This window comes from Equus asinus, chromosome 13, assembly GCF_041296235.1.
Source record: "Equus asinus isolate D_3611 breed Donkey chromosome 13, EquAss-T2T_v2, whole genome shotgun sequence".
Taxonomy (NCBI): Eukaryota; Metazoa; Chordata; class Mammalia; order Perissodactyla; family Equidae; genus Equus; species Equus asinus.
This window is the reverse complement of record NC_091802.1, coordinates 48,250,739-48,278,237: the sequence shown is the minus strand read 5'-3', so window position 1 is coordinate 48,278,237 and position 27,499 is coordinate 48,250,739. Positions and strand designations below refer to the sequence as shown.

Below are 27,499 nucleotides of genomic sequence, written 5' to 3'. Positions count from 1 at the left end.
GCGAAAGCCTCTGCACAGCACTAGTAGAGAGCACCCAACCGGCAACCACAAGGCTGGAAGACCCTGGGACAAAAGTAGCATAGCTAGGTGAGCTAACCACAGACTGCAGAAGATGCCCATAGCTCTGCTGTGACCCATAGTGGACAAGTGAGATTTTGTGGGTGCCGACAGTGACAGAGCTGCAAATCTAAGTGATCTTGCCCCTGGCCGCTGGGAAAGCCCATAACACCGCTGCAAACCCTAAGGAGGGAGCACGTCTAGATGGTCTGCAACAGTAGGCACCAGCAGTCTGAAGTCCCCTTGTGATGGCCCCCATAGCTGAAGAGGGAACCCACAGGACCACTGTGACTACGAGGAGGGGCCCAGGCCCAGTTAGCAACAGCTGAGAGGGTTCCTGGTTGCTGCGGTATAAACAGCTGTTCCCCCACCACACCAGTAGAAACAAGTGGAATCAGTAACTAAACTCTATCTCTATGTGGAGGCACAAATCTACACCATCAAGCAATATGAAAAAATATATTGAATCTCCAGAACAGAAGGAAAATGACAAATACACAGAAAACAATCCCAAAGACAATGAAATATATAACCTAAATGATGTTGACTTCAAAACAGCCATCATTAAAAAACTCAATGAGTTAAAAGAGAATTCAGATAGACAACTCAACGAGTTCAGGAGCTATGTCACAAAAGAGTTCGATACTATAAAGAAGAACCAAACAGAAATACTGGAAATGAAGAACACAATAGAGGAGATTAAGAAAAATCTAAACGCACTGAACAGTAGGGCCGATAATATGGAGGAAAGAATTAGCAATTTGGAAGATAGGAATACAGAAATGCTGCAGGCAGAGGAGGAGAGAGAACTAAGACTAAAAAGAAATGAAGAAACTCTCCAACAATTATCTGACGCAATTAGGAGATGCAACATAAGGATGATAGGTATACCAGAGGGAGAAGAGAGGGAGAAGGTGGCAGAAAGCCTAATCAAGGAAATAATAGCTGAGAACTTCCCAAACCTGGGGAGAGAGATGGAACTTCATGTGACAGAAGCCAATAGATCTCCAAACTTTATCAATGCAAGAAGACCAACCCCAAGGCATATAGGAGTGAAGCTAGCAAAAGTCAACGACAAGGAGAAAATACTAAGGGTAGCCAGGCAGAAGAAATTAACCTACAAAGGAACACCCATCAGGATATCAGCAGATTTCTCAGCAGAAACTTTACAGTCTAGAAGAGAGTGGAATGATATATTCAAAAATCTGAAGGACAAAAACCTGCAGCCAAGAATTCTCTACCCAGCGAAAATATCCTTCAAATACGATGGAGAAATAAAAACTTTCCCAGATAAACAAAAATTAAGGGAGTTCATTGCCACAAAACCTCCTCTTCAAGAAATGCTCAGGAAAACCCTAATTCCTGAAAAATCAAAAAAAGGAAAGGGGCTACAAAACCAAGAGCAAAGGAGATAAGTAGAAGGACAACAACAGAGAGTAGCAGCTCTCCATCAGAACAGATTAAACCATGGGACGAGAAACAAAGGAAATTGAAGAGAACCAGAAAACAAGACATAAAATGGCGGCGGTAGGCCCCCACATTTCAATAATCACTCTAAATGTAAATGGATTGAACTCTCCAATCAAAAGACACAGAGTGGCAGGATGGATCAAAGAACAAGACCCAACAATATGCTGCCTCCAGGAAATACGCCTCAGCCTCAAAGACAAACACAGACTCAGAGTGAAGGGATGGAAGACAATACTCCAAGCTAATTATGAACAAAAGAAAGCAGGTGTCGCTATACTAATATCAGACAAAGTAGACTTCAAAGTAAAACAGATAAAGAAAGACAAAGAGGGACAGTCTATAATGATAAAAGGGACTCTCCACCAAGAAGACGTAGCACTTATAAATATATACGCCCCCAACACAGGAGCACGAAAATTTGTAAAGCAACTCTTAACAAAACTAAAAGAAGACATCAACAACAATACAATAATAGTAGGGGACCTCAACACCCCATTAACACCAATGGACAGAACATCCAGACAGAAAATCAACAAGGAAATAATAGAATTAAATGAAAAATCAGACCAGATGGACTTAATAGATATATATAGAACACTTCATCCAAAAACAGCAGGTTACACATTCTTCTCAAGTGCGCATGGAACATTCTCAAGGATAGACCATATTTTGGGAAACAAAGCAAGCATCAATAAATACAAGAGAGTTGAAATAATATCAAGCATCTTTTCTCATCATAATGCTATGAAACTAGAAATCAGCTACAAGAATAAAGCAGAGAAAGGAGTAAAAATGTGGAGACTAAACAACACGCTACTGAACAAACAATGGATTATTGAAGAAATTAAAGAAGAAATCAAATATTATCTGGAGACAAATGAAAATGAGAACACGTCATACCAAATCATTTGGGATGCAGCAAAAGCAGTCCTAAGAGGGAAATTCATTGCAATACAGGCTCACCTCACTAAACAAGAAAAAGCTCACATAAGCAACCTCAAACAACACCTAACAGAATTAGAAAAAGAAGAACAAACAAAGCCCAGAGTCAGTAGAAGGAGGGAAATAAAAATACGAGCGGAAATAAACGATATTGAAACAAAAAAGACAGTAGAAAGGATCAATGAAACAAAGAGTTGGTTCTTCGAAAAAATTAACAAAAGCAACAAACCCTTAGCCAGACTCACCAAGAAAAGAAGAGAGAAATCTCAAATAAATAAAATTAGGAATGAGAGAGGAGAAATCACAACAGATACCAAAGAAATACAAAGGATCATAAGAGAATACTATGAAAAACTATATGCCAAAAAATTAAACAACCTAGAAGAAATGGACAAATTCCTAGACTCTTACAACCTCCCCAAACTGAATCAGGAAGAAATGGAGAATCTGAATAGGCCAATCACAAGTTAAGAAATAGAAACAGTAATCAAAAACCTCCCCAAAAAGAAGAGTCCAGGACCAGACGGCTTCTCTGGAGAATTCTACCAAACATTCAAAGAAGACTTAATACCTATTCTTCTCAAACTATTCCAGAAAATTGAGGAAGATGGAGTACTCCCTAACACATTCTATGAAGCCAACATCACTCTGATCCCCAAACCTGACAAGGACAACACAAAGAAGGAGAACTACAGGCCGATATCACTGATGAACACAGATGCAAAAATCCTCAACAAAATCCTGGCAAACCAAATACAGCAATACATCAAAAAGATTATACACCATGATCAAGTGGGATTTATACCAGGGACACAGGGATGGTTCAACATCCGCAAGTCAATCAACGTGATTCACTACATTAACAAAACGAGAAACAAAAACCACATGATCATCTCGATAGATGCAGAGAAAGCATTCGACAAGATCCAACATCCATTTATGATAAAAACCCTCAATAAAATAGGTATAGAAGGAAAGTACCTCAACATAATAAAGGCCATATATGACAAACCCACAGCCAACATCATACTCAATGGACAAAAACTGAAAGCCATCCCTCTGAGGACAGGAACAAGACAAGGGTGCCCACTATCACCACTCCTATTCAACATAGTACTGGAGGTGTTGGCCAGAGCAATTCGGCAGGAAAAAGAAATAAAAGGAATCCAAATAGGCAATGAAGAAGTAAAACTCTCGCTGTTTGCAGACGACATGATCTTATATATAGAAAACCCCAAAGAATCCATAGGAAAACTATTAGAAACAATCAACAGCTACAGCAAAGTTGCAGGGTATAAAAATCAACATACATAAATCAGTAGCATTTCTATACACTAACAATGAACTAACAGAAAAAGAACTCAAGAACTCAATCCCATTCACAATCGCAACGAAAAGAATAAAATACCTTGGGATAAACTTAACCAAGGAAGTGAAAGATTTATACAATGAAAACTACAAGACTTTCTTGAAAGAAATTGACAACGACATAAAGAGATGGAAAGACATTCCATGCACATGGATTGGAAGAATAAACACAGTTAAAATGTCCATACTACCTAAAGCAATCTACAGATTCAAGGCTATCCCAATCAGAATCCCAAGGACATTCTTTACAGAAATTGAACAAAGAATCCTAAAATTCATATTGGGCAACAAAAGACCGCAAATTGCTAAAGCAATCCTGAGTAAGAAAAACAAAGCCAGAGGCATCACAATCCCCAATTTCAAAACATACTACAAAGCTACAGGGATCAAAACAGCATGGTACTGGTACAAAAACAGGTGCACAGATCAATGGAACAGAATTGAAAGCCCAGAGATAAAACCACACATCTATGGACAGCTAATCTTTGACAAAAGAGCTGAGGGCCTACAATGGAGAAAAGAAAGTCTCTTCAACAAATGGTGCTGGGAAAATTGAACAGCCACATGTAAAAGAATGAAAATTGACCATTCTTTTTCACCATTCACCAAAATAAACTCAAAATGGATCAAAGACCTAAAGATTAGGCCTGAAACAATAAGTCTTCTGGAAGAGAATATAGGCAGTACACTCTTTGACATCAGTTTCAAAAGAATCTTTTTGGACACTATAACGTCTCAGATGAGGGAAACAATAGAAAGAATAAACAAATGGGACTTCATCAGACTAAAGAGCTTCTTCAAGGCAAGGGAAAACAGGATTGAACAAAAAAACAGCCCACTAATTGGGAAAAAATATTTACAAGCTACTTATCCGACAAAGGGTTAACCTCCATAATACACAAAGCACTCACACAGCTTAACAACAAAAGAACAAACAACCCGATCAAAAAATGGGCAGAGGACATGAACAGACACTTCTCCAAAGAAGATATACGTATGGCCAATAGACACATGAAAAGATGTTCATCATCACTAATCATTAGGGAAATGCAAATCAAAACTACACTGAGATATAACCTTACACCCATCACAATGGCTATGATTAACCAGACAGGAAATAATAAGTGTTGGAGAGGATGTGGAGAGAAGGGAACTGCTATACATTGCTGGTAGGAGTGCAAACTGGTGCAGCTACTATGCAAAACAGTATGGAGATTCCTCAAAAAATTAAGAGTAGACCTACCCTTTGATCCAGCTATTCCACTGCTGGGTATTTATCCAAATAAGTTGAAGACACAAGTGCATAAAGATACCTGCATCCCTATGTTCATCACAGCATTATTCACAATAGCCAAGACTTGGAAGCTTCCTAGGTGCCCATCAAGGGATGAGCGGATAAAGAAGATGTGGTATTTATACACAATGGAATACTATTCAGCCATAAGAAAGGATGAAATCTGGCCATTTGTGACAACGTGGATAGAACTTGAGGGTATTTTGCTAAGCGAAATAAGTCGGAGAAAATCAAATATTGTATGATCTCACTTATAAGTAGAAGATAAAAATAACAAACGAACACATAAGAGACAGAGATTGGTTTGGTGGTTACCAGAGAGGAAGGGGGAGGGAGGAGGGTGAAGGGGTCATTAAGCACACGTGTGGTTAATGGATCGTAATTAGTCTTTGGGTGGTGAACATGATGTAGTCTACACAGAAATGGAAATATAATGATGTATACCTGAAATTTATATAATCCTATAAACCAATGTTACCACAAAACAAACAAACAAAAAAGTGTGTTAAACATTAAGAAAACCTGGGGGAAAACTGTATGGCTTAGTATCACATTTTCAGAAGTATCAGCTTTTCTAGCAATGAAGTAAATTCCCCTTCATCAAAATATTCCAGGACATAAAATAAAATATCTGGGATTTGTTTCAAAATCCTCCAGTGTGTATATGGGGGGTGGGGGACTGTAGATGAAAAAGAGTAAGACTAAGTTGATAATTAATGAAGCTGGATGACAGGGAATTCATTATACTATTCTCTCTGCCTATGCATATGCTTAAAGTTTTCTACAATAGAAAGTTAAGTAAAAAAGGACTCGTACAAATTCAAACCTCAAAACAATTTAAGGGAAGTAAAAGAAAACAGTGGGGAGAGGAGGGAGATAAGGTGACAAAAACCACCTTTGGCTCCCTATACATCAGTTATTTAAAATTATTGATTATTACAAAGGATATAAATAATCAATAATTTTAAATAACCAGCTATATAAATAACTTGGTGAACCACTATGTTACTGACATAGAAACATAAGAGATGATATTCATTAGATTAGTAAACAAGATTTTTTTTAAAAACTAAAAAAGAAAGAAAGATGGCTGCTTCGGCCTTTAATTGCACAATCTTCTCATTGAAAGAAAAAAGCCACACTACACTCTACCGGATGCATTATAACCACTATTCACTTATTAGATACTTACTCAGCACCCACTATGTACAATGAGGGGGGCTAAGAACTAGGGGTCATCAAAAGTATATAGAATAAGATTTTTGTCTTCAGGGAGTTTATGGTTTTGGAAAAGCAAGTGGATTCAACATATAATTTCTTTACCCTTAAGCAAAAACAAAAAGCAAATTGCAGGATCTTGCTTAGGGTCAGTACATATTTGGTAGCATGGCTTGAATCTAGCTGCATGTAGAGTACATTAATTGATGCTTACATTGCTCAGTTAAGAAAGTATGAAGAGTTTACTGTATTTAAGAATGTGCAAAGGATATAATGATTTTGCAACTTTTTAAATAAAAGAATAAAATTTAAAAGCTTCTAACTGGGTTCTCTACTTTTCACATATCCTAAGCTACCTGCTGTTCCCTATAAGCTTGTTCTCTTATACCTCTCGCCTTTTGTATAAGCCCTTTTTAAGCTTCTTCACTCATTCATCTAAAAAATGCTTCTAAGCAGTTATGATGAGCCAGATGTTGTTCTCGGCACAGAACTAGAACAGGCTAGAGCAGTAAATAACAGAGGCAAAAATCTCTGTCCTACTGGAGCTTACATTCTAATTGTTGAGATGTCTCCCCAGTCTCCCACTATCTCCATCCACTCAGTGGACTTCTAGACAAGAGCTCCATAGTGGAAACTGCCTTGAATCCACCTCTTCCTCTCACCATCACCTCTCCAAGATTTGCCACAAAGTGACTTGGGGGCGAACTTGCTTATCTCTGCTTCTCTAGCACCTACCATAACAGCTGGCACATGGAAGAAACTTAACTGTTTGATAGATAAGTTCATTATTCATTTCTTAATAGTTTAAGCTTTAGAAATCTAGAAGATACATTTATGCAAAATGCTTAACCCTCTAGTAATCTCAAATCACTAAAGCATAATTGCACATTAGGTCCATTTTTATTAAACTAAGAATATACAATAGCATATTAACACAGAAAGAAGCTCTCTTTTCAGCTTATTATCTATTTAGCTAAAAGATTTTCAAGATATTAAACCATTAATTATTGCTTACACAATAGGTTTTACACTAGCGCAAGCATTTTTTTCAGGCACTTTAGCATATAAACCAGCTGTCTCTGCCCAAAATAACGATGGTTCACAAGTAGCAATGGCCTTGACTCCCCCACCTCCACTCCCAATGACTGGACTACTACTCATACAACAAATACTGGTCAAAATCAACTAAAAGTAATCTTCAAGAAGTTCACCAAATTTCCTTACTCATCAACAAAGGATTAGAACAATTTTCTTTATACAAATATTATTATTATAATATTACTCCTTATAAAAAATATGCTATAAGGGCATGCTTTTAATAAGTGTGATAGTCTTTTAAACTGCTTTGTTTTATTCACTTCTCGCTAAAACAAGTGTATCAGTAGAGAGGACTGGGAGGTTATATTATACAAAGAACACCAGAAGTAATCAGGTACTTGAAAACTTTTTAAGGATGACTATGACAATCAGCATGGCTAGACATCACACTGTATTTTCACTTACATGTCCAGACTAGACAAGCTCCTTGCAGAAACTGCTTGCCGCCAAATGTAACCTTCAATTCCAACACTTAAAGAAACTTGCAGCCCAATAAACCTTTGACACTTCTGTGCAGTTCTCTCCCTTTAACCTCTTCAATTTCATTAACAGGCTTTACCTTGGGGGGTGATTGCTGCAGCTTGTTGGTATTTCCTGAATGCTGCAGTCTTAGAGCCCGGGGGATAAATTCAGGTGCCAGTGGATTCAATACATATGTCTTCTTTAGTTCTAAAGCCTCTAGCTGAGCTTTGATCTGTTCAAAAGTGATTCCATGTAGGCTATTATTTTCATGACACAGGGCAATAAATCGCTCCCAAAATTTCCTACAAAAAAGATTTAGAAGATCAGTTTACAATTTCAGTGGATGAGATCACAGAAATGAACATAAGCAACTAAAGATAATTTCAAATTTCCTCCCCCCAACCCAAATCCTTAGATCCAATATTCATCTGACTATGATTTGGGTATAATCTTTCCATCAGATTACAAGACTGTTGTTTTGTTTGATTCTGAAACTATAGTCATGTCTAGTACTGTGGAACATACAAATTATGCTCTCAGTTAATTTTAGCTGATCAATGCAAGTAACATGGTCAATGCTCAACTATGGACACTAATTCAAAGCGATGGTTTTTGTTATCCACATAGCAAGTAAAGATTTCAAAACTGATAACTCATTTTACAGAAGATTTGTACTTCTGGGCATACTCATGTACAGTATACAATATCCACACATGCACATACATAAATTAAACTAATTTGAATTATGGGGTCAAAATAGCCTGGTGCTAGACGACTAAGAAAGCCGACTCAGGACATAAAGCTGAGCCACAAAGTAGATAATCCTTATGAGGATTCTTAAAAAATAACTAGCTACTCCTATATTTTTCTCTTACTTAACAAATGCTTGTCACAAGCACAACTTTTAACATTGACTAAGTTAAAAGAGTTAAATTAATTATGAAAAATACAGGAAGTTGGAATGTTAATTTTAACGTTGATTATTCATCTCCTAATCAAATTAATAAATACTAAAGGAGAAAACTACTTTCATAACTTGTTGCAGTGGTATACTGTTATTTCTAAAGTTCTGAAAATTGATCTCCAAATATTAAAAATATTAAATACATATTACAAAAGACAACATATAAAAAGTTTTAAATTTTTAAATGACTGTTATAAACATGCATACCTATCTTTAACAGAGGTTCAAATAATGTTTTATTATGCTATAAAAGATATGTAAAATGATTTCTTCCCAAGTTGGTATCCTTGTGTCCAGGTGGACAGCAGATAATCAAGATGGCTTTAAGAAGCATAAATGAAAAGGTTTTAATATAAAGTACATGAATGGGAAATGAGTTATTAATATATTCATAAAACTTTGCAGAGTTTAATTTCAAACTATATTTCTCTTACATATGCCTTCTACCATCTTTTCTAATTTTTTAAAGATGAGTTTAAGAAATGGATTCAGAAAAAATTTCAGGCCTATTTGTCAACAAGAGGAAAAGTAAAAAATGATACAAAATATTAAATATGCATTTCTGACAGATGTAAAGGCTAACAGGACAGTCACTCAGTTACAGAAAGTATGTGTTGCTAAGAAATGCACACTAAAAGTTGCCCTTTATTTTTACTCTTAAGAACCCTTTTGAAGGAATTGAGTTCTTTTCTCATAGTCTGACAGGTAAAGGAGGATTATTTTTTTAAAAACTGGTTTTTAAAAAATTTATTTTTTTATTTTTTGAGGAAGATTAGCCCTGAGCTAACATTTGCCACCAATCCTCCTCTTTTTGCTGAGGAAGACTGGCCCAGAGCTAACATCCGTGCCCATCTTCCTCTACTTTATAAGTGGGACACCTGCCACAGCATGGCTTGCCAAGAAGTGCATAAGTCCGCACCCGGGATCCGAACCAGTGAACCCCACCCAGGCCGCCAAAGCGGAGCATGCCAACTTAACTGCTGCGCCATAGGGCCGGCCCCTGGATTATCTTTAATATAGCACTCAGGATCTAAAATCCACAAACTTTCCCACCCTTTTGATTAAAAAAAAAAGCTGCAATATTCAACTGTATTCTACATGCTGAATCAAAAGGAAGTTTCTTTTGGTCTAACTGATAAGGTATCAGTTTCATAGAGTGGTATTTCATATTTGCATTGAACTTCAAGAAAGGGCAAAACAAGGAGAGAATGGATTGGCCTTTACTCTAGATTAGTTTTTAATATCAATTTCTTATAACATATTTTCATTTCCAGCTTACACAGCCAAAATGTTAGCACTTGCTCTATTTTCAATCTCTTTTTTAAACTCCACACACCTGATCCAACACTGTCCTCACTGATCTCAACAGCACTGAACAGGAGTTAAAGTAACATGGAGTTCAGCAGGACCTTCAAACAACTTCCCATTTCACAAGAAGCTAGTAGCTCAGTGACAGTCTTTGTCTGTAAGATCCCAGGGATCTCAAAGAAACAGCCTTTGAGCTAAAGGACACCATTTCAGAAGTAACACTAAAACACTTAACATAAATTAATCAAATTAAACTAGTTCCAAAAGTAACCTGAAATTTCCATTTTAAATCTCACTTGTCTCGATTGCCCCACGGATAGAGCAAAATGGTCAAGCGCATGGATTCCAGACTACACAGCCTGGTTTCAGTCGTGGCTCTGTCACTCAGCAGTGGCGTAATTTCAGGCAAATTACTTAAAGTCCCTTTGTACCTCAGTGTCCTCACATGTAAAATAGGGCAGCAACAGTCTTATTATCACACCTTATTACTGAAAAGAGTTTTATTTCTCAGTTTTAAACTTCCAGAGAAATGTACTTTTTCTTCAAAAATTCTTAGTTTTAAAGTTAAAAATTTCCCTTTTTTCTCTCTTTGTGAAGGCTTTCAAAGACCATTCAGACTGCCCTTGAACTCCCCAACACTTCAATGAAATACTATGCACAGCACTAGAAGGCATTTCTGAACACGTAACTGGAAGATCCTTGAGAACCCGAGCACACTCAGAAGGAAGACAAGAATTCACCACTGTGGTTCTGTAAAGGCTTCGCCCACTCTCAGCCCTCTCCCTAGAATGGTAACATATTATTATGTCAACAATTTGTTTAGTAATGTTGGTTAGTGAACTCAAGTGTGTCTCTACATTGTAACGTAAGTATTTCAAAGGACATAACCTTACTTTTAATCACTGCATGAACACAAACTGTGCTTTTGTTTTTATGCTAACCTTGCTTCTAGGATCACTGATAAATCACTGAAAAATCACTTGGGGTCCTTAGGTCATAGAGAGAGAGTGTGAGTGTATACATACACATACACACATCTATACACATATGTGAAACATGTTTCTCTCTCACTGAGTAAATGGAATTTGCTAATGAGGAAATTCATTCAAAGGAAGACCTTCTCCAAACACAATGGCTTGGAGAAATGCATCACTCCCCTCTATGCCTCTCCCCACCCAGTGCAGATTTTCATCACTTCCTGGGAAAGGTATGGGAACCAACCCAATGAGAAGAGCTCGGATCTGGAAGTCAACCTGATATCTGCTGGAGTGAACCACTTAACGGCTGTGTGACCTCGGGCAGTAACTTAAACTCTCTGAGTCAGGCTGCCCATTCAAAATACAAACAAAACACCCACATTGCAGGGTTGTTGGGATGACTGAACTAGACAAAGTGTGCAAAGCCCTTGACCAAGCACCTGGCACAGAGAAAGCTGTTGATAAACAGCAGCTACTATATTAATATTTGTTGGTTTAGTAAGCGGGGGGGGGGAGAAGTTCACTACATTCATTTCAAGTTAATGAAAATTTCTATTTAAAAATACTTTACAGCAAAAAACATATAACTGGTTTCCCTCTAAACAGTTACAGTATACACAGTAATTATTCCTTGAAACTTTGATCAATATTTGGAAATATCATCTTACTTTTAGTAAATATTGAATGAGGGGGGAAGTCCTGATTAACTTAAACTACAAAGAATTCATTCTTCCATTATCATAGTACCTAAGATTCACATTGTGTCCTCCAGGTTTACTTGTATTGTGAGATTAAATTAATTTCTAATAAAACTAGAAAGATTAAAGCATAAATATCCATATGCCTCAACTACCAGCTCTTAGGTCGCAGCCATGACTAAACTAGCCCACATAACAGAGAACATTCCTGTTTAGTTACAGATCACAGGATTTTTCTCTCCCTACACAATACATTCGCCTCTCTGAAAATATTTTGCTCAGCTTATAAACTAATTTGCAGTCCTTGACACATCCCAGCTGCGTAGCAAGAAATAAGCAACCAGTAGACCTGACTTCCAGTTAAAAATTAGCCCTGGATAATTCTGACAGCATGACTTTAGGAAGAATTATTCACCTATTTGCTCTGAGACAGTAACGATTTATGTCAGAGAAGGGGTGAAAAATGCTGATCTCATGCAATTCACAGTATAATATGACTCTATAGAAAGGTGTAATGGTTTAAAAAAAATAGTCATGTTGGTAAATGCTTGAAATTATTTATAAGGAGAATTCAAAATGAATGTGGCTCAAGACTATTGTATACCTATTTACTCCCCCAACAGTTTCTGGTTGTTTTTAATACATGTCCTATTTTATACATGTGTTTTAATGTATTAAATTCTAATCAAACTGTATGCATTTTCACATTTATCAAATGACAAATATAAACAAAAATGGTAAAACATCACAGCAATATTCGAACCAAATACACTTTCAATGAATAGTAAAGTAACTAAAGTCAAATTCTCAGAAGAGAAGCCAAATTAATATACTTAATTTTATTCATTTGTATCTTGGAATTAATATATTCACTTCCCTAATTTTTTGTCATTAGTGGCTAAAAATGAATGGAACTCTATTTTAAAAATATGAAATAAAGATATTTTACAACAGCATTGTTTAGCTAGACATGAATAAGTCACAGACCATTCAAATTCTGGGGTTTTCTTTAAATAAAAGGTTATTTTTCATAATGTAATCATAAATTAAAACTCTACTTGATTCCTTTGTTAATGGCTTTCCCCTATAAAGGATATTAACTTCTTTTGAAGTCTTAAACTCTACTACATGCAGCTTATTCTTAGAGATCCCAAATCATCTTCCTTCCCATAGAATACTTTTTTTACTGCTAAAACAGGAAAATAGACAATATAATGCTGCCACATCTATATTGCAACAGAAAACCTGGTTTAAAGAAGGCCACTCCTGGGGCCAGCCCAGTGGCATAGTGGTTAATTTGTGCACTCTGCTTCGGCAGCCCAGGGTTTGCAGATTCAGATCCTGGGTGCAGACCTAGCAGCACTCATCAGGCCACGCTGTGCTGGCATCCCACATAAAACAGACGAAGATTGGCACAGATGTTAGCTCGGGGCCAATCTTCCTCACAAAAAAAAACAAGGAGGAGGAGGAGGAGGAGGAAGGAGGCCACTCTTAACCGCTTTGTCTACGTTAAGTCTAACATCCAAAAGAAATTAAAACACAAGGCATATTTGAGACTGTCTACATCTCTTTCTACTATTCTAAACTCACTTTGACAGGTACTAGAATATTCATAAAATTTTAGGCAATCCCTAGTGTATTTCTTTTTCATAAAAGGATATTATAAATTTTTGTTCAATTTTTTTTGTTAATGCTAACATAGTTTTTCAATACTGCAAAGGCCAAGTCTTATATTACTGCCTTCATAGTTAAAAATACTATTAACTGGTATAAATCAGAATTATATAAAGAGAAATTTTTTATGTTGATATTTTAACATTTTAGTAGAAATAGTTCCTTATCATTACAATCTAAGGAATATTAACAATACTATCCAACGACAAGTAACAACCACATCCAATCCCCCTCATTTTAAGATCCTCTGGATTAACAAGACACAAAGAATTATTTACATTGAGAAGCCTTGAGAGAAAATGAGTAGAGAAAGAAATTCATCAAAAATGAGCTAAAACAATAGTGAAGGAAAAAAGCGAAACATCAATGTAAAATTTAGTCTCCATCAAGGATCCGTACACATGCAAAGCCCCCTCCAGGATCCCTGCACTAGCTGTTCCCTCTTCCTGGAGTACTTTTTCCCCAGGTGTCGGCCTGCCTCACTCCCTCACCTCCAAAGTCAGCTTCTCAGCGAGGCCTACTCTGACCACATTACGTCCAACCACAAACCAGCCCCCCCCCATCACTCCTAATACCCCTTAATGCTCATTTCTTTTTCATTGAACTTACCACATAACATACTACACAGTACTCTTATTTTGTTGATTCTCAGTCTTCCTCTCCTCCCCAATAAACTGTGAGCCCCACAAAGGCAGAGACTGCTGTCTATTTTGTTCACTGATGTATCCTCAGTGGCTAGAAGAGTGCTTAGAACATAGTGGGCACTCAGGAAATATCTGTTGAATGATGACTGAATGAATGAATATACAATTATGTATAGACTGAATAGACACAAAGCAACATATTTTTACGTTTCCACTGAATATCAGGGAAGAGTACACCTGATTTTAATCAGCCAAGAGGTCATGTAAATAAACGTATACACAGGGATGCAAATTACTCTATATTTTCCCCTCAATGTCTCAATCAGTAACACATAATTACCTGCATCTTCCAATAGAGCACAGAGCAATGGGATCACCCACCACAGCAACCAGAGATTGTGCTCTTGTGATGGCAGTATTGAGAAGTTTGTAGTTAGATAAAAAACCATAATCTAAGTCCTCTGTGGAATCTTCCAGCAGTTGCTCTTTCTTTTTAATTGGTGTCTGTTTATGTTTACAAGTATGCCTTGTACGTACTGTGCTAAGAAACAAAACTCTGAATTGCTTTCCTATAAAAAATAAAAGACGATTATTATTCTGAACCACTGATATAATAAAAGCATTTCATTTTTTTAAATGTTATTGCTAAATAACAGATGTTGGTGAGGATGTGCTGAAATTGGAACTCTTGTGCACTGCAGGTGGGAATATAAAATGGTATGTAAAACACTATGGAAAATAGTATGGCTGTTCCTCAAAAAATTCAGCACAGAATTAACACATGATGCAGCAATTCCACTTTTGGGTAAGAAACTTCCCAATTTCCCCAAAGAAATGAAAGCAAGAACTCAAACAGATATTTGTACACTCAAAAGAGCATTATTCACAATGGCCAAAAGGTAGAAGCAACCCAAGGGTCCATCAACAGATGAACAGATAAACAAAACGTGGTATATACATACAATGGAGTGTTATACAGTCTTAAAAAAGGAAAGAAATTCTGACACATGCTACAACATGGATGAACCTTGAAGACATTATGCTAAGTGGAACAAGTCAGTCAAAAAAGGACAAATACTGTATGACTGAAGTTATATGAGGTCCCTAAAATAGAATGGTGGTTGCCATGGGCTGTGGGGAGAGAAGAGGTGGAATGCAAACTTAGTGTTTGATGGGTACAGAGTTTCAGTTTTATAAGATGAAAAGAGTTCTGGAGACAGACAGTGGTGATGGTTACACAACAATGTAAACGCACATAAAGACACTGAACTGTGGAATTTTATGTGTTTGTAAACTAAAACGGTAAATTTTATTAAAATTTTTAAAAAATATTACTGCTGGAACCAACCTTAGTAATTATCTATTCCAACGTCCCACTCAATACAAGGCCACTTCCTGGAAACAGGGTCATCTAGCTTCTCACCAAACAAGGCAGACACAGCTGACCTTACAGAGCCTAGTTTGTGCATTTTTTTAAATGCTCTTTCTTATGGTAACACATCTACTCCCTCATTCTATGACAAGTCTCCAAATATGTGAATACAGTTTTAATGTCAATATTTAGTCGTCTGTTCTCCACGCCAAACAACCCCAGTTCTCTCAACCATTCCTGGCTCCCATGTGGCAGTTTCCAGACTGCCAACTATCCTAGGTCTCCTCTGGGGCTTTTTAGTTTACTAATATTCCAACATACACACCCAAATACTGCATGACCTGAACCACCCATTGGCTGGCGGAGCTATTTTTGTCCCATGATCTACAGATTGTATTACTCTTACTGTTGTTTATGACTATGAAACCTAAGACTGTAGTGGGCGTTTTTTTAGCACTCATATCATTGTGTTGCTTCATATATTTAAAAGCACAAATTTTATAGCAACTAATTACATGAAGACAATTTAAAAGACTCGATAACTATTCACTTAAGAAAATCTATACATAAAATACAAGCTATCCCTTTAAAAATGCATTTAAACAAAATTTGCTTGATAGGTACAAGTTTTTAAAAATCCCTATGAAAAAATTAGTCCTCGGATACAGGATAACAACAGTAGGAGCTCTATCTACTGTGACTGTAACTATAGCATACAGATAGTGTGTATGGCATTTACACAATTACGGTCACTGAGAAGTCCATTTGTTCATACTTCTTTTATTTGGATATAAAAATTTAATAAACATGTAAATGAGCCTAACCTTTAATTGCCTAATTTGGCATTAAAAAATTTCATATGAAATGAATACATAATTAATTGTCCAGAAAAGAGATCTTGAGAATTAAAAATCAAATGAGCACACGCTTAAAACATCTGAACAACTTATTCATTTCAATTAATACTCACCTTGAACGTTCAGCACCCTTTCTACATTAACATCAGATAATCTCTTTTTTCGAAGTTCAGCACGTATCCTAAACACTTGATCAGCATACGGAGTCACCACACCAATACTGCCATCATCTAACTTCCCCCACGCTACTGGCCACTTCCTTCTTAACTCTTCCACACGTTCTACCACTTCAAATACCTTTAATCAAACACAGATACATATTAAAGTTATACATTGTTTGGAGAAAAGAATATGGTAACTGAAAAAGATGTATAAAGGATTCTATTTCAGCAAATGTCATTTAAAAATTGCCTCTAAATAGGAATAACGCTTTGCTAATATGAACACAGTGAGAAAAAATTATTTACATTTCAAACAGTAAAATTCTACAATAACACACCCAGTGAAAACTTGAAATTCAGAGACAATGTAACTGGCCATTGGCTCTGACCCTTCACCCAGCCACCGTTCTTAAAGGGGACAGGTTCAATGAAGTTCAGGTGTGGGGAGAAGGACAGGGCTGGGGCCATGAAACTGGTAGCCCCACCTAGGGGACAGAGACACAAGTCCCCACATTCCCAGCATTTCTCAGTTCACTCTCTCAGGATCAGGCCAATGAAACTAACCAATCAACTAGAAGATTCCTAGAGTCAGTGCCACCATTAAGCTTCAGCAGTACAAGGTCTAGCACTCCTCCCTGCCCCTACTCAGATAACCAAGCAGAGCAGCCAACAGCTGGCATTGAACCATAGCTGCAACTAGGACAAATGTGAATCAGAGAAACAGACTTTCAGAACTCACTGCCTTCTAGTTGTACAAGTTTGCCCAAGCCATTTCATCAACCTTGGAATAAAGTAACACCATATTTTACCCAACTGAATTTTTTGGACCGCACTTACTGGATTATAGTAGGGCTTTTAGTGTAGTTCGATCTATTTTAATTCAATCAATTGATCAAATAGTTTCAACACTTGGCATAGTGGAGGGTACGATGATTAATAAAACAGGTTCCTTGCCTGCTAAGAGATTACTGTATATTTAGAAAACAGATTCCTAATAAGAAATCGTTTTATATATATATATATATATATATAATATATAAAACAAGCTCAATAGAGGGTCAGGAAAGAATCAAGGGGCATAGAAAGGAAGGAGAAATTTTTTTTAAATTCTTCAAATACATTATTTATTTATTTACCACTTATTAATAATATCTACTTAAATTTACATTAAATATACTTAATAAAATTTGACAGTGTTTATTCCTTTAAAGAATTTGAGGATTATTGGCTAGGATGCAGTTCCCACTTACAGATACAAATTCAATAAATGATAGAGGTATAGACTACAGTCACCCTATTGTTATAATAATATAATAGGAAGTGCACCAAATATATAGACTGTTCAAGGATTCTGAAGAGCCAACTGGACTGAAAACATGGTGCTCTCACTATAAGGAACAAGCAAGGTGGGTGGGAGTCTACTGCAAGAAGGAATAAGAAAAAAGCTGTCTTTATCCATTTAGTTCGTTACGGGGTAGATGAAAGTTGGGGAGACACTTCTGCTGCCCACCCCACACACACAGAGTTCCTACCACTAAGCAACACCTAACCATTTTTCCACTTCATCCCTCCGTTTACACCCTTGTATTCTAGGCAGCATAAAACTGTAGTCAAAATACACAGACTTGGAATGGTGGTATAAGGAGCTTGGGGAAACCTCTCTCCCAGACAGACATCTATTAAGCTGGTCAAAATTAGCAAACAGTCCCTCAAAGTCTCTGGAGATTGATCAATGAGCTTACAAGAAATTGAGAAGTATTTCTTCAATAAAATCTTCAGAAACTCAATAAGAAGAGTGAGAGGCTAGGGCAATTAATCTAGAGACAGCACCCATCACCCCACAGCTCTGTCTTATGGGACTGTTTTAGCAACTGAGAAGCAGTTCCCATACTCCCAGCTCCAGGGGTGAAAGAGCTATTCCAGGTGGTTGTGGCAGCTGGTGAACATCAGAGATCCCATTTTCCACAGCAACATGCTGCAGAAGGCCTACACTGAGCAGTTAGCAGCAGCTGGGTGGTGCCTGTTCCCCTACGCTCATCTCCTGCTACATAGGGAGGATCTGAGTGGGTCAGTGGGTAAAGAGCATAGTCTCCTTTTCCCACACAGAAGGTATTACAGGAGAGCTGATCCAGTGGGATTGGCAGCTGACAATCGCCATGTTCCCCAGCTTCCCAGCAGAGTCAGCAGACAACGAATATCAGCAGATCCCACCCTCCCCAGCTCTGAACTGCAAAAGATCCACACTGGGTGGTGTAGCAGCTGGATGGCAGCATAGATTCTACACATATATATGACACACACAGAGCTCTTGCTCCATAGGAGTGAGGCGGGTGGGACAGCCGGTGAAGAGCCAGTTCCATATCCTCCCACAGCAACTGCTCCGTAATTTCTGTCCCAAGAGGGTCAGAGTAAGCTCTACAAACTGGCAACACCCTGCCTGTGCTAAGGGGCCCAACTTCATTTGGATCATACCATAGACCAGTTTATGCTTCAGGGAGAGGAAAAGTAAAGTAACTGAAATGAAAAATTCACTATAGGATCTCAAAAGCAGATTTGAGCTGGGGCTGGCCCCATGGCCCAGTGGTTAAGTTCAGTGCATTCCACTTCAGTGGCCCAGGTTCGGTTCCCGGGCATGGACATACAGCACTCATTGGTGGTCATGCTGCGGCAGCAACCCACACACAAAACAGAGGAAGACTGGCACAGATGTTAGCTCAAGGTGAATCCTCCTCAAGCAAAAGGGGGAAGATTGGCAACAGATGTTAGCTCAGGGCAAATCTTCCTCAGCAAAAAAAAGGAGATTTGAGCTGGCAGAAGAACAAATAAGCAAACATGAAGATAGAGATCATGCACCCTAAAGAACAGAGGAAAAAAAAAGAACAGTCTCAAAGAAATGTGAAACTTAAGCTCACCAACATACATATAATGGGAGAACCTGAAGAAGAGACAGGAGCAGAAAAAAATTCAAAGAAACAAAGGCTAAAAATTTTCCAAATTTGATCAAAAACATTAATCTACACACAGCAAGCTCAGTAAGCTCAGTGAACTTCAAGTAAAATAAATGCAAGGAGATTCACACCCAGACACATCAGAGTCAACATGCTGGAAGTCAAAGACAAAAATAAAATCTTGAAAACAGCAAGATAAAAACTCGTCACTTACAAAGGTCCTCCAGTAAGATTAACAGATAACTTCTCATCAGAAACAACGAAGGCAACAAAGCAGTAAGAAAGCATATTTCAACGTGCTGAAAGAAGTACGTCAACCAAAAATCTAATGACCAGCAAAACTACCTTTCAAAACTGAACGCAAAATAAAGACATTTCCAGATAAATGAAAACTGAAAGAATTCCTTACTAGCAGACCTGTCCTAAAGTACCTACTAAAGGAAGCTCTTCAGGCTGAAAGCAAGTGACACCACATAGTAATTCAAATCCACACAAAGCACATTACTAAATGTAATTATGTGATTAATTATAAAAGACAGTATAACAGCATATTTCTTCTCTTTTCCCCTCAACTGATTTAAAGAGCAATTGTATGAAACAACACGGAGTATATAACTATTGTTAGGCTACAACATACAGATGTAATATGTTTGACAATAGCAGCACAAAGGAAACTGACACCAGATGGTAACTCGAATCCACAGAAAGAAGTGAAGAGGATCAGAAATCGTAAATAAGATGGTTAATATAGCAAACTCTATAACTATGTAGTTGCCTGCCCTTTCTTCTCTCAGAATCCTTAAAGGGCATAAAATTACATATAGTAATAATTATAGCAATGTACTGTTGAGTTGTTATACATATAGGTATAACATGAGTGACAATAATAGCACACGGAGAGAGGGAACAGAGATATGCAGGAGTAAAGTTTCTATATTTCATTGGAATTAAGTCAGTATAAATCTGATGTAGATTCTCATAAGCTAAGATAGATACTTCAGGGGCTGGCCCCGTGGCAGAGTGGTTAAGTTTGTGCGCTCTGCTTTGGTGGCCCAGTGTTTGGCTAGTTCGAATACTGAGCGCGGACATGGCACCACTCATCAAGTTATGCTGAGGTGGCATCCCACATGCCACAAGTGGAAGGACTCACAACTAAAAATACACAACTATGTACCAGGGGGTTTGGGGAGAAAAAAGAAAAATAAAATCTTAAAAAAAAAAAAAGATACATACTATAAGCCCTAGAGAAACCACTAAGAAAACAACTGAAAAATATACAGTTGATAAATAATTAAAGAAATTGAAATGTGACACTAGAAAAGACGCACTGAAGGCAAACAGAGGCAGTAAAGGAGAAACAAAGGTTCAAAAAACACCAGAAAGGAGCCAGCCCCATGGCCGAGTGCTTAAAGTTCCACACACTCCACTTCGGCGGCCCAGGTTCAGATCCTGGGCGCAGACTGGTTCTACTCGTCGGCCATGCTGCGGAGGTAACCCATGTACAAAATGGATGAGGACTAGCAATGGATGCTAGCTCAGGGCAAATCTTCCTCACCAAAAAAGAAAACAAAACACACAAGAATCAAAAAGCAAAGGGCAGAGGGAAATGCAACCATATCAATAATAACATTAAATGTGAATGAATTAAACAATCCAATCAAAAGGCAGTTATTTTCAGACTAGATTTAAAATAAAAAAACATAACAAACAGGATGTAATGATCTAGTCTACTATATAACTATATAGGAGATAGTTTACATTCAAAGATACAAATAGAACGAAAGTAAAAGGACAGAAAAAGATACACCCTGCAGATAGCAACCATAAGTTAGCTGGAGTGGCTACACTAACACCAGACAAATCCACTTAAAATCAAAAAGATGTTACCAGAGATAAAGAAGGACATTTTACAATGATAAAAAGGTCAATCCCCCAGGAAGACCTAACAATACAAACATACAGGAAACTAACTAGACAGTCCCATTATATATGAGACAAAAACCATGTTCTCCTCTATGCCATAGGCTCCATCGAGCCTGGCGGACTCATTTTCCATGTCCGTACAACTCTGTCTACCTCTCACTTATCTTATTTTCTTATGATCATTTGTTTTCCTAGCTCCTCCCCTCAGACTGAATTTCTTAAGGTTAAGAATCATGTCTTGGTGCTTAGTATTTAAATTCTGCTTTTTTTCCCCAACTTGGCATTATATTGAGACCACTTCATTACTGTGGGATACGAATTCAGTCAGAATCAAGGAAAAAAAGGATGATCTGCGATCACTCTCTTTCATTTTACCATTTCAAGTATGTGAAAGAAGACTCAAGTCAGGTGATACACAAACACATGATATAAAATTTTTAAAATGTGAGGAAGATCCAAGATGGTGCCGTGAGTAGTCCTCTTTGTTTCTCCCCCTTCGAGTCTACAATTATTTGGACACTTTTCGCTTGACAAAGGATATCCAGACAGCATCTCAGGACGTCTGAGATACCCACGGGACTATGCATCGGAAGGCGGACGGACTTTCCTCCGAGAGGATGTGGAAATAGGTGAAAACTCTCCGACCCCGACCGAGCAGCCTAGTACCCGCAAGCGGCTTTCTTCCAAAGGACGCCACCAGAGGATCTACACACATCTAAGGCAGGAGCGAGCACACAACAGAGGAGCGACGGTGGAAACAGGTGACCAGAACCCTACCTAAACCCCCGCAATTACTCCTAAACGCAGAGGGAAACTTCGGAGTTGCACACCTGAGCCCGCGGGGAGAGTCTCTCCCCGCCATTGGTGGGGAGACCCCGCCTGGGGTTCGCGGCGCCCGGAGGGTCCCAGAGAGAGTTGCTGAGGGTACGGAGGTCTCCCAGCTGCCGTTGCCCACCCCGTGGGAGTAGGGATTGCCGGAGATCTCGGAGAGGACCGGGGCTGGGGGAAGTTTCAAAGGCCGGCTCTGCGACCCGGAGGGGAAGCTCCGGAGTTCCGCCTGGGCAGCAGACAAAACTCTCTGTCTGCCATTAGCAGAGGGGCCACGCCCAGCATTCACGGCTCCGGGAGAGGCCCGGAGAGAATCCCAGAGGGCGGGGTGACCCCCAGCTGCCGTTGCCCGCCCCGCGGGACTAGGGATTGCTGGAGATCTCGGAGAGGACTGGGGCTGGGGGAAGTTTCAAAGGCCGGCTCTGCGACCCGGAGGGGAAGCTCCGGAGTTCCGCCCGGGCAGCAGACAAAACTCTCCGTCTGCCATTAGCAGAGGGGCTACGCCCAGCATTCACGGCTCCGGGAGAGTCCCGGAGAGAATCCCAGAGGGCGGGGCAACCCCCAGCTGCCGTTGCCTGCCCCGTGGGACTAGGGATAGCCGGAGATCTCGGAGAGGACTGGGGCTGGGGGGAGTTCCAGAGACCCAGCTTCGTAGCCTAGGGGGAAACCCTACAGGCTCACAGCAGCCTTAGGGAAAGCCTCTGCACAGCACCAGTAGAAGGCACCCAGCCGCCAGCCACAAGGCTGGAAGACCCCAGGGCAAAAGCAGCATAGCTAGGTGAACTAACCACAGACTGTAGAAGATGCCAATAGCTCTCCTGCGACCCATAGAGGACAAGTGAGGTTTTGCGGGTGCCGACAGCAACGGAGTGAAAAATATAAGTGATCCCACCCCTGGCCGCTGGAAAAGCCCATAACACCGTTGCAGACCCCAAGGAGGGAGGACATCTAGGTGGGCTGCAACAGTAGGCACCAGCAGCCTGAAGCCCCCCTGTGACGGCCCCCACGGCAGAGGAGGGAATCCAAAGGGCCACTGTGGCTACAAGGAGGGGCCCAGGCCCAGTTAGCAACTGCGGACAGGGTTCCTGGTTGGTGCAGTATAAACAGCTGCTCCCCCACCGCAGCAGCTGAAACAAGTGAAAGGAGCAACTAAACTCTATCTCCATGAGGAGGCACAAATCAACAACATCAAGCAATATGAAAAAATACATTAAATCTCCAGAACAGAAAGAAAGTAACAAATACACAGAAAACAATCCCAAAGAAAATGAGATATATAACCTAAATGATGATGACTGCAAAACAGCCATCATTAAAATTCTCAGTGAGTTAAGAGAGAATTCTGACCGACAACTCAACGAGTTCAGGAGCTATGTCACAAAAGAGTTTGATACGATAAAGAAGAACCAAACAGAAATATTGGAAATGAAGAACACAATAGAGGAGATTAAGAAAAATCTAGATGCTCTGAACAGTAGGGCTGACAATATGGAGGAAAGAATTAGCAATTTGGAAGATGGCAATATAGAATTGCTGCAGGCAGAGGAGGAGAGAGAAGCAAGACTAAAAAGAAATGAAGAAACTCTCCGAGAATTATCAGACACAATTAGGAGATGCAACGTAAGGATTATAGGTATACCAGAGGGAGAAGAGAAGGAGAAAGGGGCAGAAAGCCTATTCAAAGAAATAATTGCTGAGAACTTCCCAAATCTGGTGAGAGAGATGGATCTTCAGGTGACAGAAGCCAATAGATCTCCAAACTTTATCAATGCAAGAAGACCAACTCCACGGCATATAGTAGTGAAGCTAGCAAAAGTCAACGAAAAGGAGAAAATACTAAGGGCAGCCAGGCAAAAGAAACTAACCTACAAAGGAACCCCCATCAGGATATCAGCAGATTTCTCAGCAGAAACTTTACAGTCTAGAAGAGAGTGGAATGATATATTCAAAAATCTGAAGGACAAAAATCTACAGCCGAGAATTCTCTACCCAGTGAAAATATCCTTCAAATACGATGGAGAAATAAAAACTTTCCCAGATAAACAAAAATTAAGGGAGTTCATTGCCACAAAACCTCCTCTACAGGAAATCCTCAGGAAAACCCTCATTCCTGAAAAATCCAAAAAAGGAAAGGGGCTACAAAACCAAGAGCAGAGGAGATAAGTAGAAGGACAACAACAGAGAGTAGCAGCTCTCCATCAGAACAGATTAAACCATAGGACGAGAAACAAAGGAAATTGAAGAAAACCGGAAAACAAGACACAAAATGGGAGTGGTAGGCCCCCACGTCTCAATAATCACTCTAAATGTAAATGGACTGAACTCCCCAATCAAAAGACACAGAGTGGCAGGATGGATCAAAGAACAAGATCCAACAATATGCTGCCTCCAGGAAACACACCTCAGCCCCAAAGACAAACACAGACTCAGAGTGAAGGGATGGAGAACAATACTCCAAGCTAATAATGAACAAAAGAAAGCAGGTGTCGCTATACTAATATCAGACAAGGTAGATTTCAAAACAAAACAGATAAAGAAAGATCAAGAGAGACAATATATAATGATAAAAGGGACTCTCCACCAAGAAGACATAACACTTATAAATATATACGCACCCAACACAGGAGCACCAAAATTTGTAAAGCAACTCCTAATAGAACTAAAAGAAGACATCAACAACAATACAATAATAGTAGGGGACCTCAACACACCATTAACACCAATGGACAGAACATCCAGACAGAAAATCAACAAGGAAATAATAGAATTAAATGAAAAATTAGACCAGATGGACTTAATAGATATATATAGAACACTTCATCCAAAAACAGCAGGATACACATTCTTCTCAAGAGCACATGGAACATTCTCAAGGATTGACCATATTTTGGGAAACAAAGCAAGCATCAACAAATACAAGAGAGTTGAAATAATATCAAGCATCTTTTCTCATCATAATGCTATGAAACTAGAAATCAACTACAAGAAAAAAGCAGAGAAAGGTGCAAAAATGTGGAGACTAAACAACACGCTTCTCAACAAACAATGGATCATTGAAGAAATTAAAGAAGAAATCAAATTTTATCTGGAGACTAATGAAAATGAGAACACGTCATACCAAATCATTTGGGATGCAGCAAAAGCAGTCCTAAAAGGGAAATTCATCGCAATACAGGCTCACCTCACTAAACAAGAAAAAGCTCACATAAGCAACCTCAAACGACACCTAACAGAACTAGAAAAAGAAGAACAAACAAAGCCCAGAGTCAGTAGAAGGAGGGAAATAATAAAAATAAGAGCAGAAATAAATGATATTGAAACAAAAAAGACAATAGAAAGGATCAATGAAACAAAGAGTTGGTTCTTCGAAAGAATTAACAAAATTGACAAACCCCTAGCCAGACTCACCAAGAAAAGAAGAGAGAAATCGCAAATTAATGAAATTAGGAATGACAGAGGAGAAATCACAACAGATACCAATGAAATACAAGAGATCATAAGAGAATACTATGAAAAACTATATGCCAACAAATTGAACAACCTGGAAGAAATGGACAAATTCCTAGACTCCTACAATCTCCCCAAACTGAATCAGGAAGAAATGGAGAATCTGAATAGGCCAATCACAAGTAAGGAAATAGAAACGGTAATCAAAAACCTCCCCAAAAATAAGAGTCCAGGACCAGACAGCTTCTCTGGAGAATTCTACCAAACATTCAAAGAAGACTTAATACCTATTCTCCTCACTAACACATTCTATGAAGCCAACATCACTCTGATCCCCAAACCTGACAAGGACAACACAAAGAAGGAGAACTACAGGCAGATATCACTGATGAACATAGATGCAAAAATCCTCAACAAAATTTTGGCAAACCAAATACAGCAATACATCAAAAAGATTATACACCATGATCAAGTGGGATTTATACCAGGGACACAGGGATGGTTCAACATCCGCAAGTCAATCAATGTGATACACTACATCAACAAAATGAAAAACAAAAACCACATGATCATCTCAATAGATGCAGAGAAAGCATTCGACAAGATCCAACACCCATTTATGATAAAAACCCTCAGTAAAATGGGTATAGAAGGAAAGTACCTCAACATAATAAAGGCCATATATGATAGACCCACAGCCAACATCATACTCAATGGACAAAAACTGAAAGCCATCCCTCTGAGGACAGGAACAAGACAAGGGTGTCCACTTTCACCACTCCTATTCAACATAGTACTGGAGGTGCTGGCCAGAGCAATTCGGCAGGAAAAAGAAATAAAAGGAATCCAAATAGGTAACGAAGAAGTAAAACTATCGCTGTTTGCAGACGACATGATCTTATATATAGAAAACCCCAAAGAATCCATAGAAAAACTATTAGAAATAATCAACAACTACAGCAAAGTAGCAGGGTATAAAATTAACGTACATAAATCAGTAGCATTTCTATACACTAACAATGAACTAACAGAAAAAGAACTCAAGAACTCAATCCCATTCACAATCGCAACAAAAAGAATAAAATACCTTGGGATAAACTTAACCAAGGAAGTGAAGGATCTATACAATGAAAACTACAAGACTTTCTTGAAAGAAATTGACAACGACATAAAGAGATGGAAAGACATTCCTTGCACATGGATTGGAAGAATAAACATAGTTAAAATGTCCATACTACCTAAAGCAATATACAGATTCAATGCTATCCCAATCAGAATCCCAAGAACATTCTTCACAGAAATTGAACAAACAATCCTAAAATTCATATGGGGCAACAAAAGACCCTGAATTGCTAAAGCAATCCTGAGCAAAAACAAAGCCGGCGGAATCACAATCCCCGATTTCAAAACATACTACAAAGCTACAGGGATCAAAACAGCATGGTACTGGTACAAAAACAGGTCCACAGATCAATGGAACAGAATTGAAAGCCCAGAGATAAAACCACACATCTATGGACAGCTAATCTTCGACAAAGGAGCAGAAGGCCTACAATGGAGAAAAGAAAGTCTCTTCAACAAATGGTGGTGGGAAAACTGGACAGCCACATGCAAAAGATTGAAAATTGACCATTCTTTTTCACCACACACCAAAATAAACTCAAAATGGATCAAAGACCTAAAGATTAGGCCTGAGACAATAAGTCTTTTGGAAGAGAATATAGGCAGTACACTCTTTGACATCAGTTTCAAAAGAATCTTTTCAGACACTGTAACTCCTCAGTTGAGG

General features: G+C 38.7%; 1 protein-coding gene across 25 annotated transcripts in view; it reads right to left on the bottom strand.

Annotated features, from left to right (window-relative positions):
* HELZ (helicase with zinc finger) overlaps positions 1–27,499 on the bottom strand; it is a 171,979-nt gene that overhangs the window by 46,851 nt on the left and 97,629 nt on the right. For all 25 annotated transcript variants that reach the window (XM_044744239.2, XM_070482122.1, XM_070482119.1 and 22 more), the window contains 3 exons: positions 16,517–16,700; positions 14,515–14,743; positions 8,007–8,211 (listed from right to left, as the gene is read on the bottom strand). In XM_044744239.2, coding sequence (XP_044600174.2) covers positions 8,007–8,211; positions 14,515–14,743; positions 16,517–16,700 — 618 coding nt within the window. The remainder of the gene's footprint in view (positions 1–8,006; positions 8,212–14,514; positions 14,744–16,516; positions 16,701–27,499) is intronic.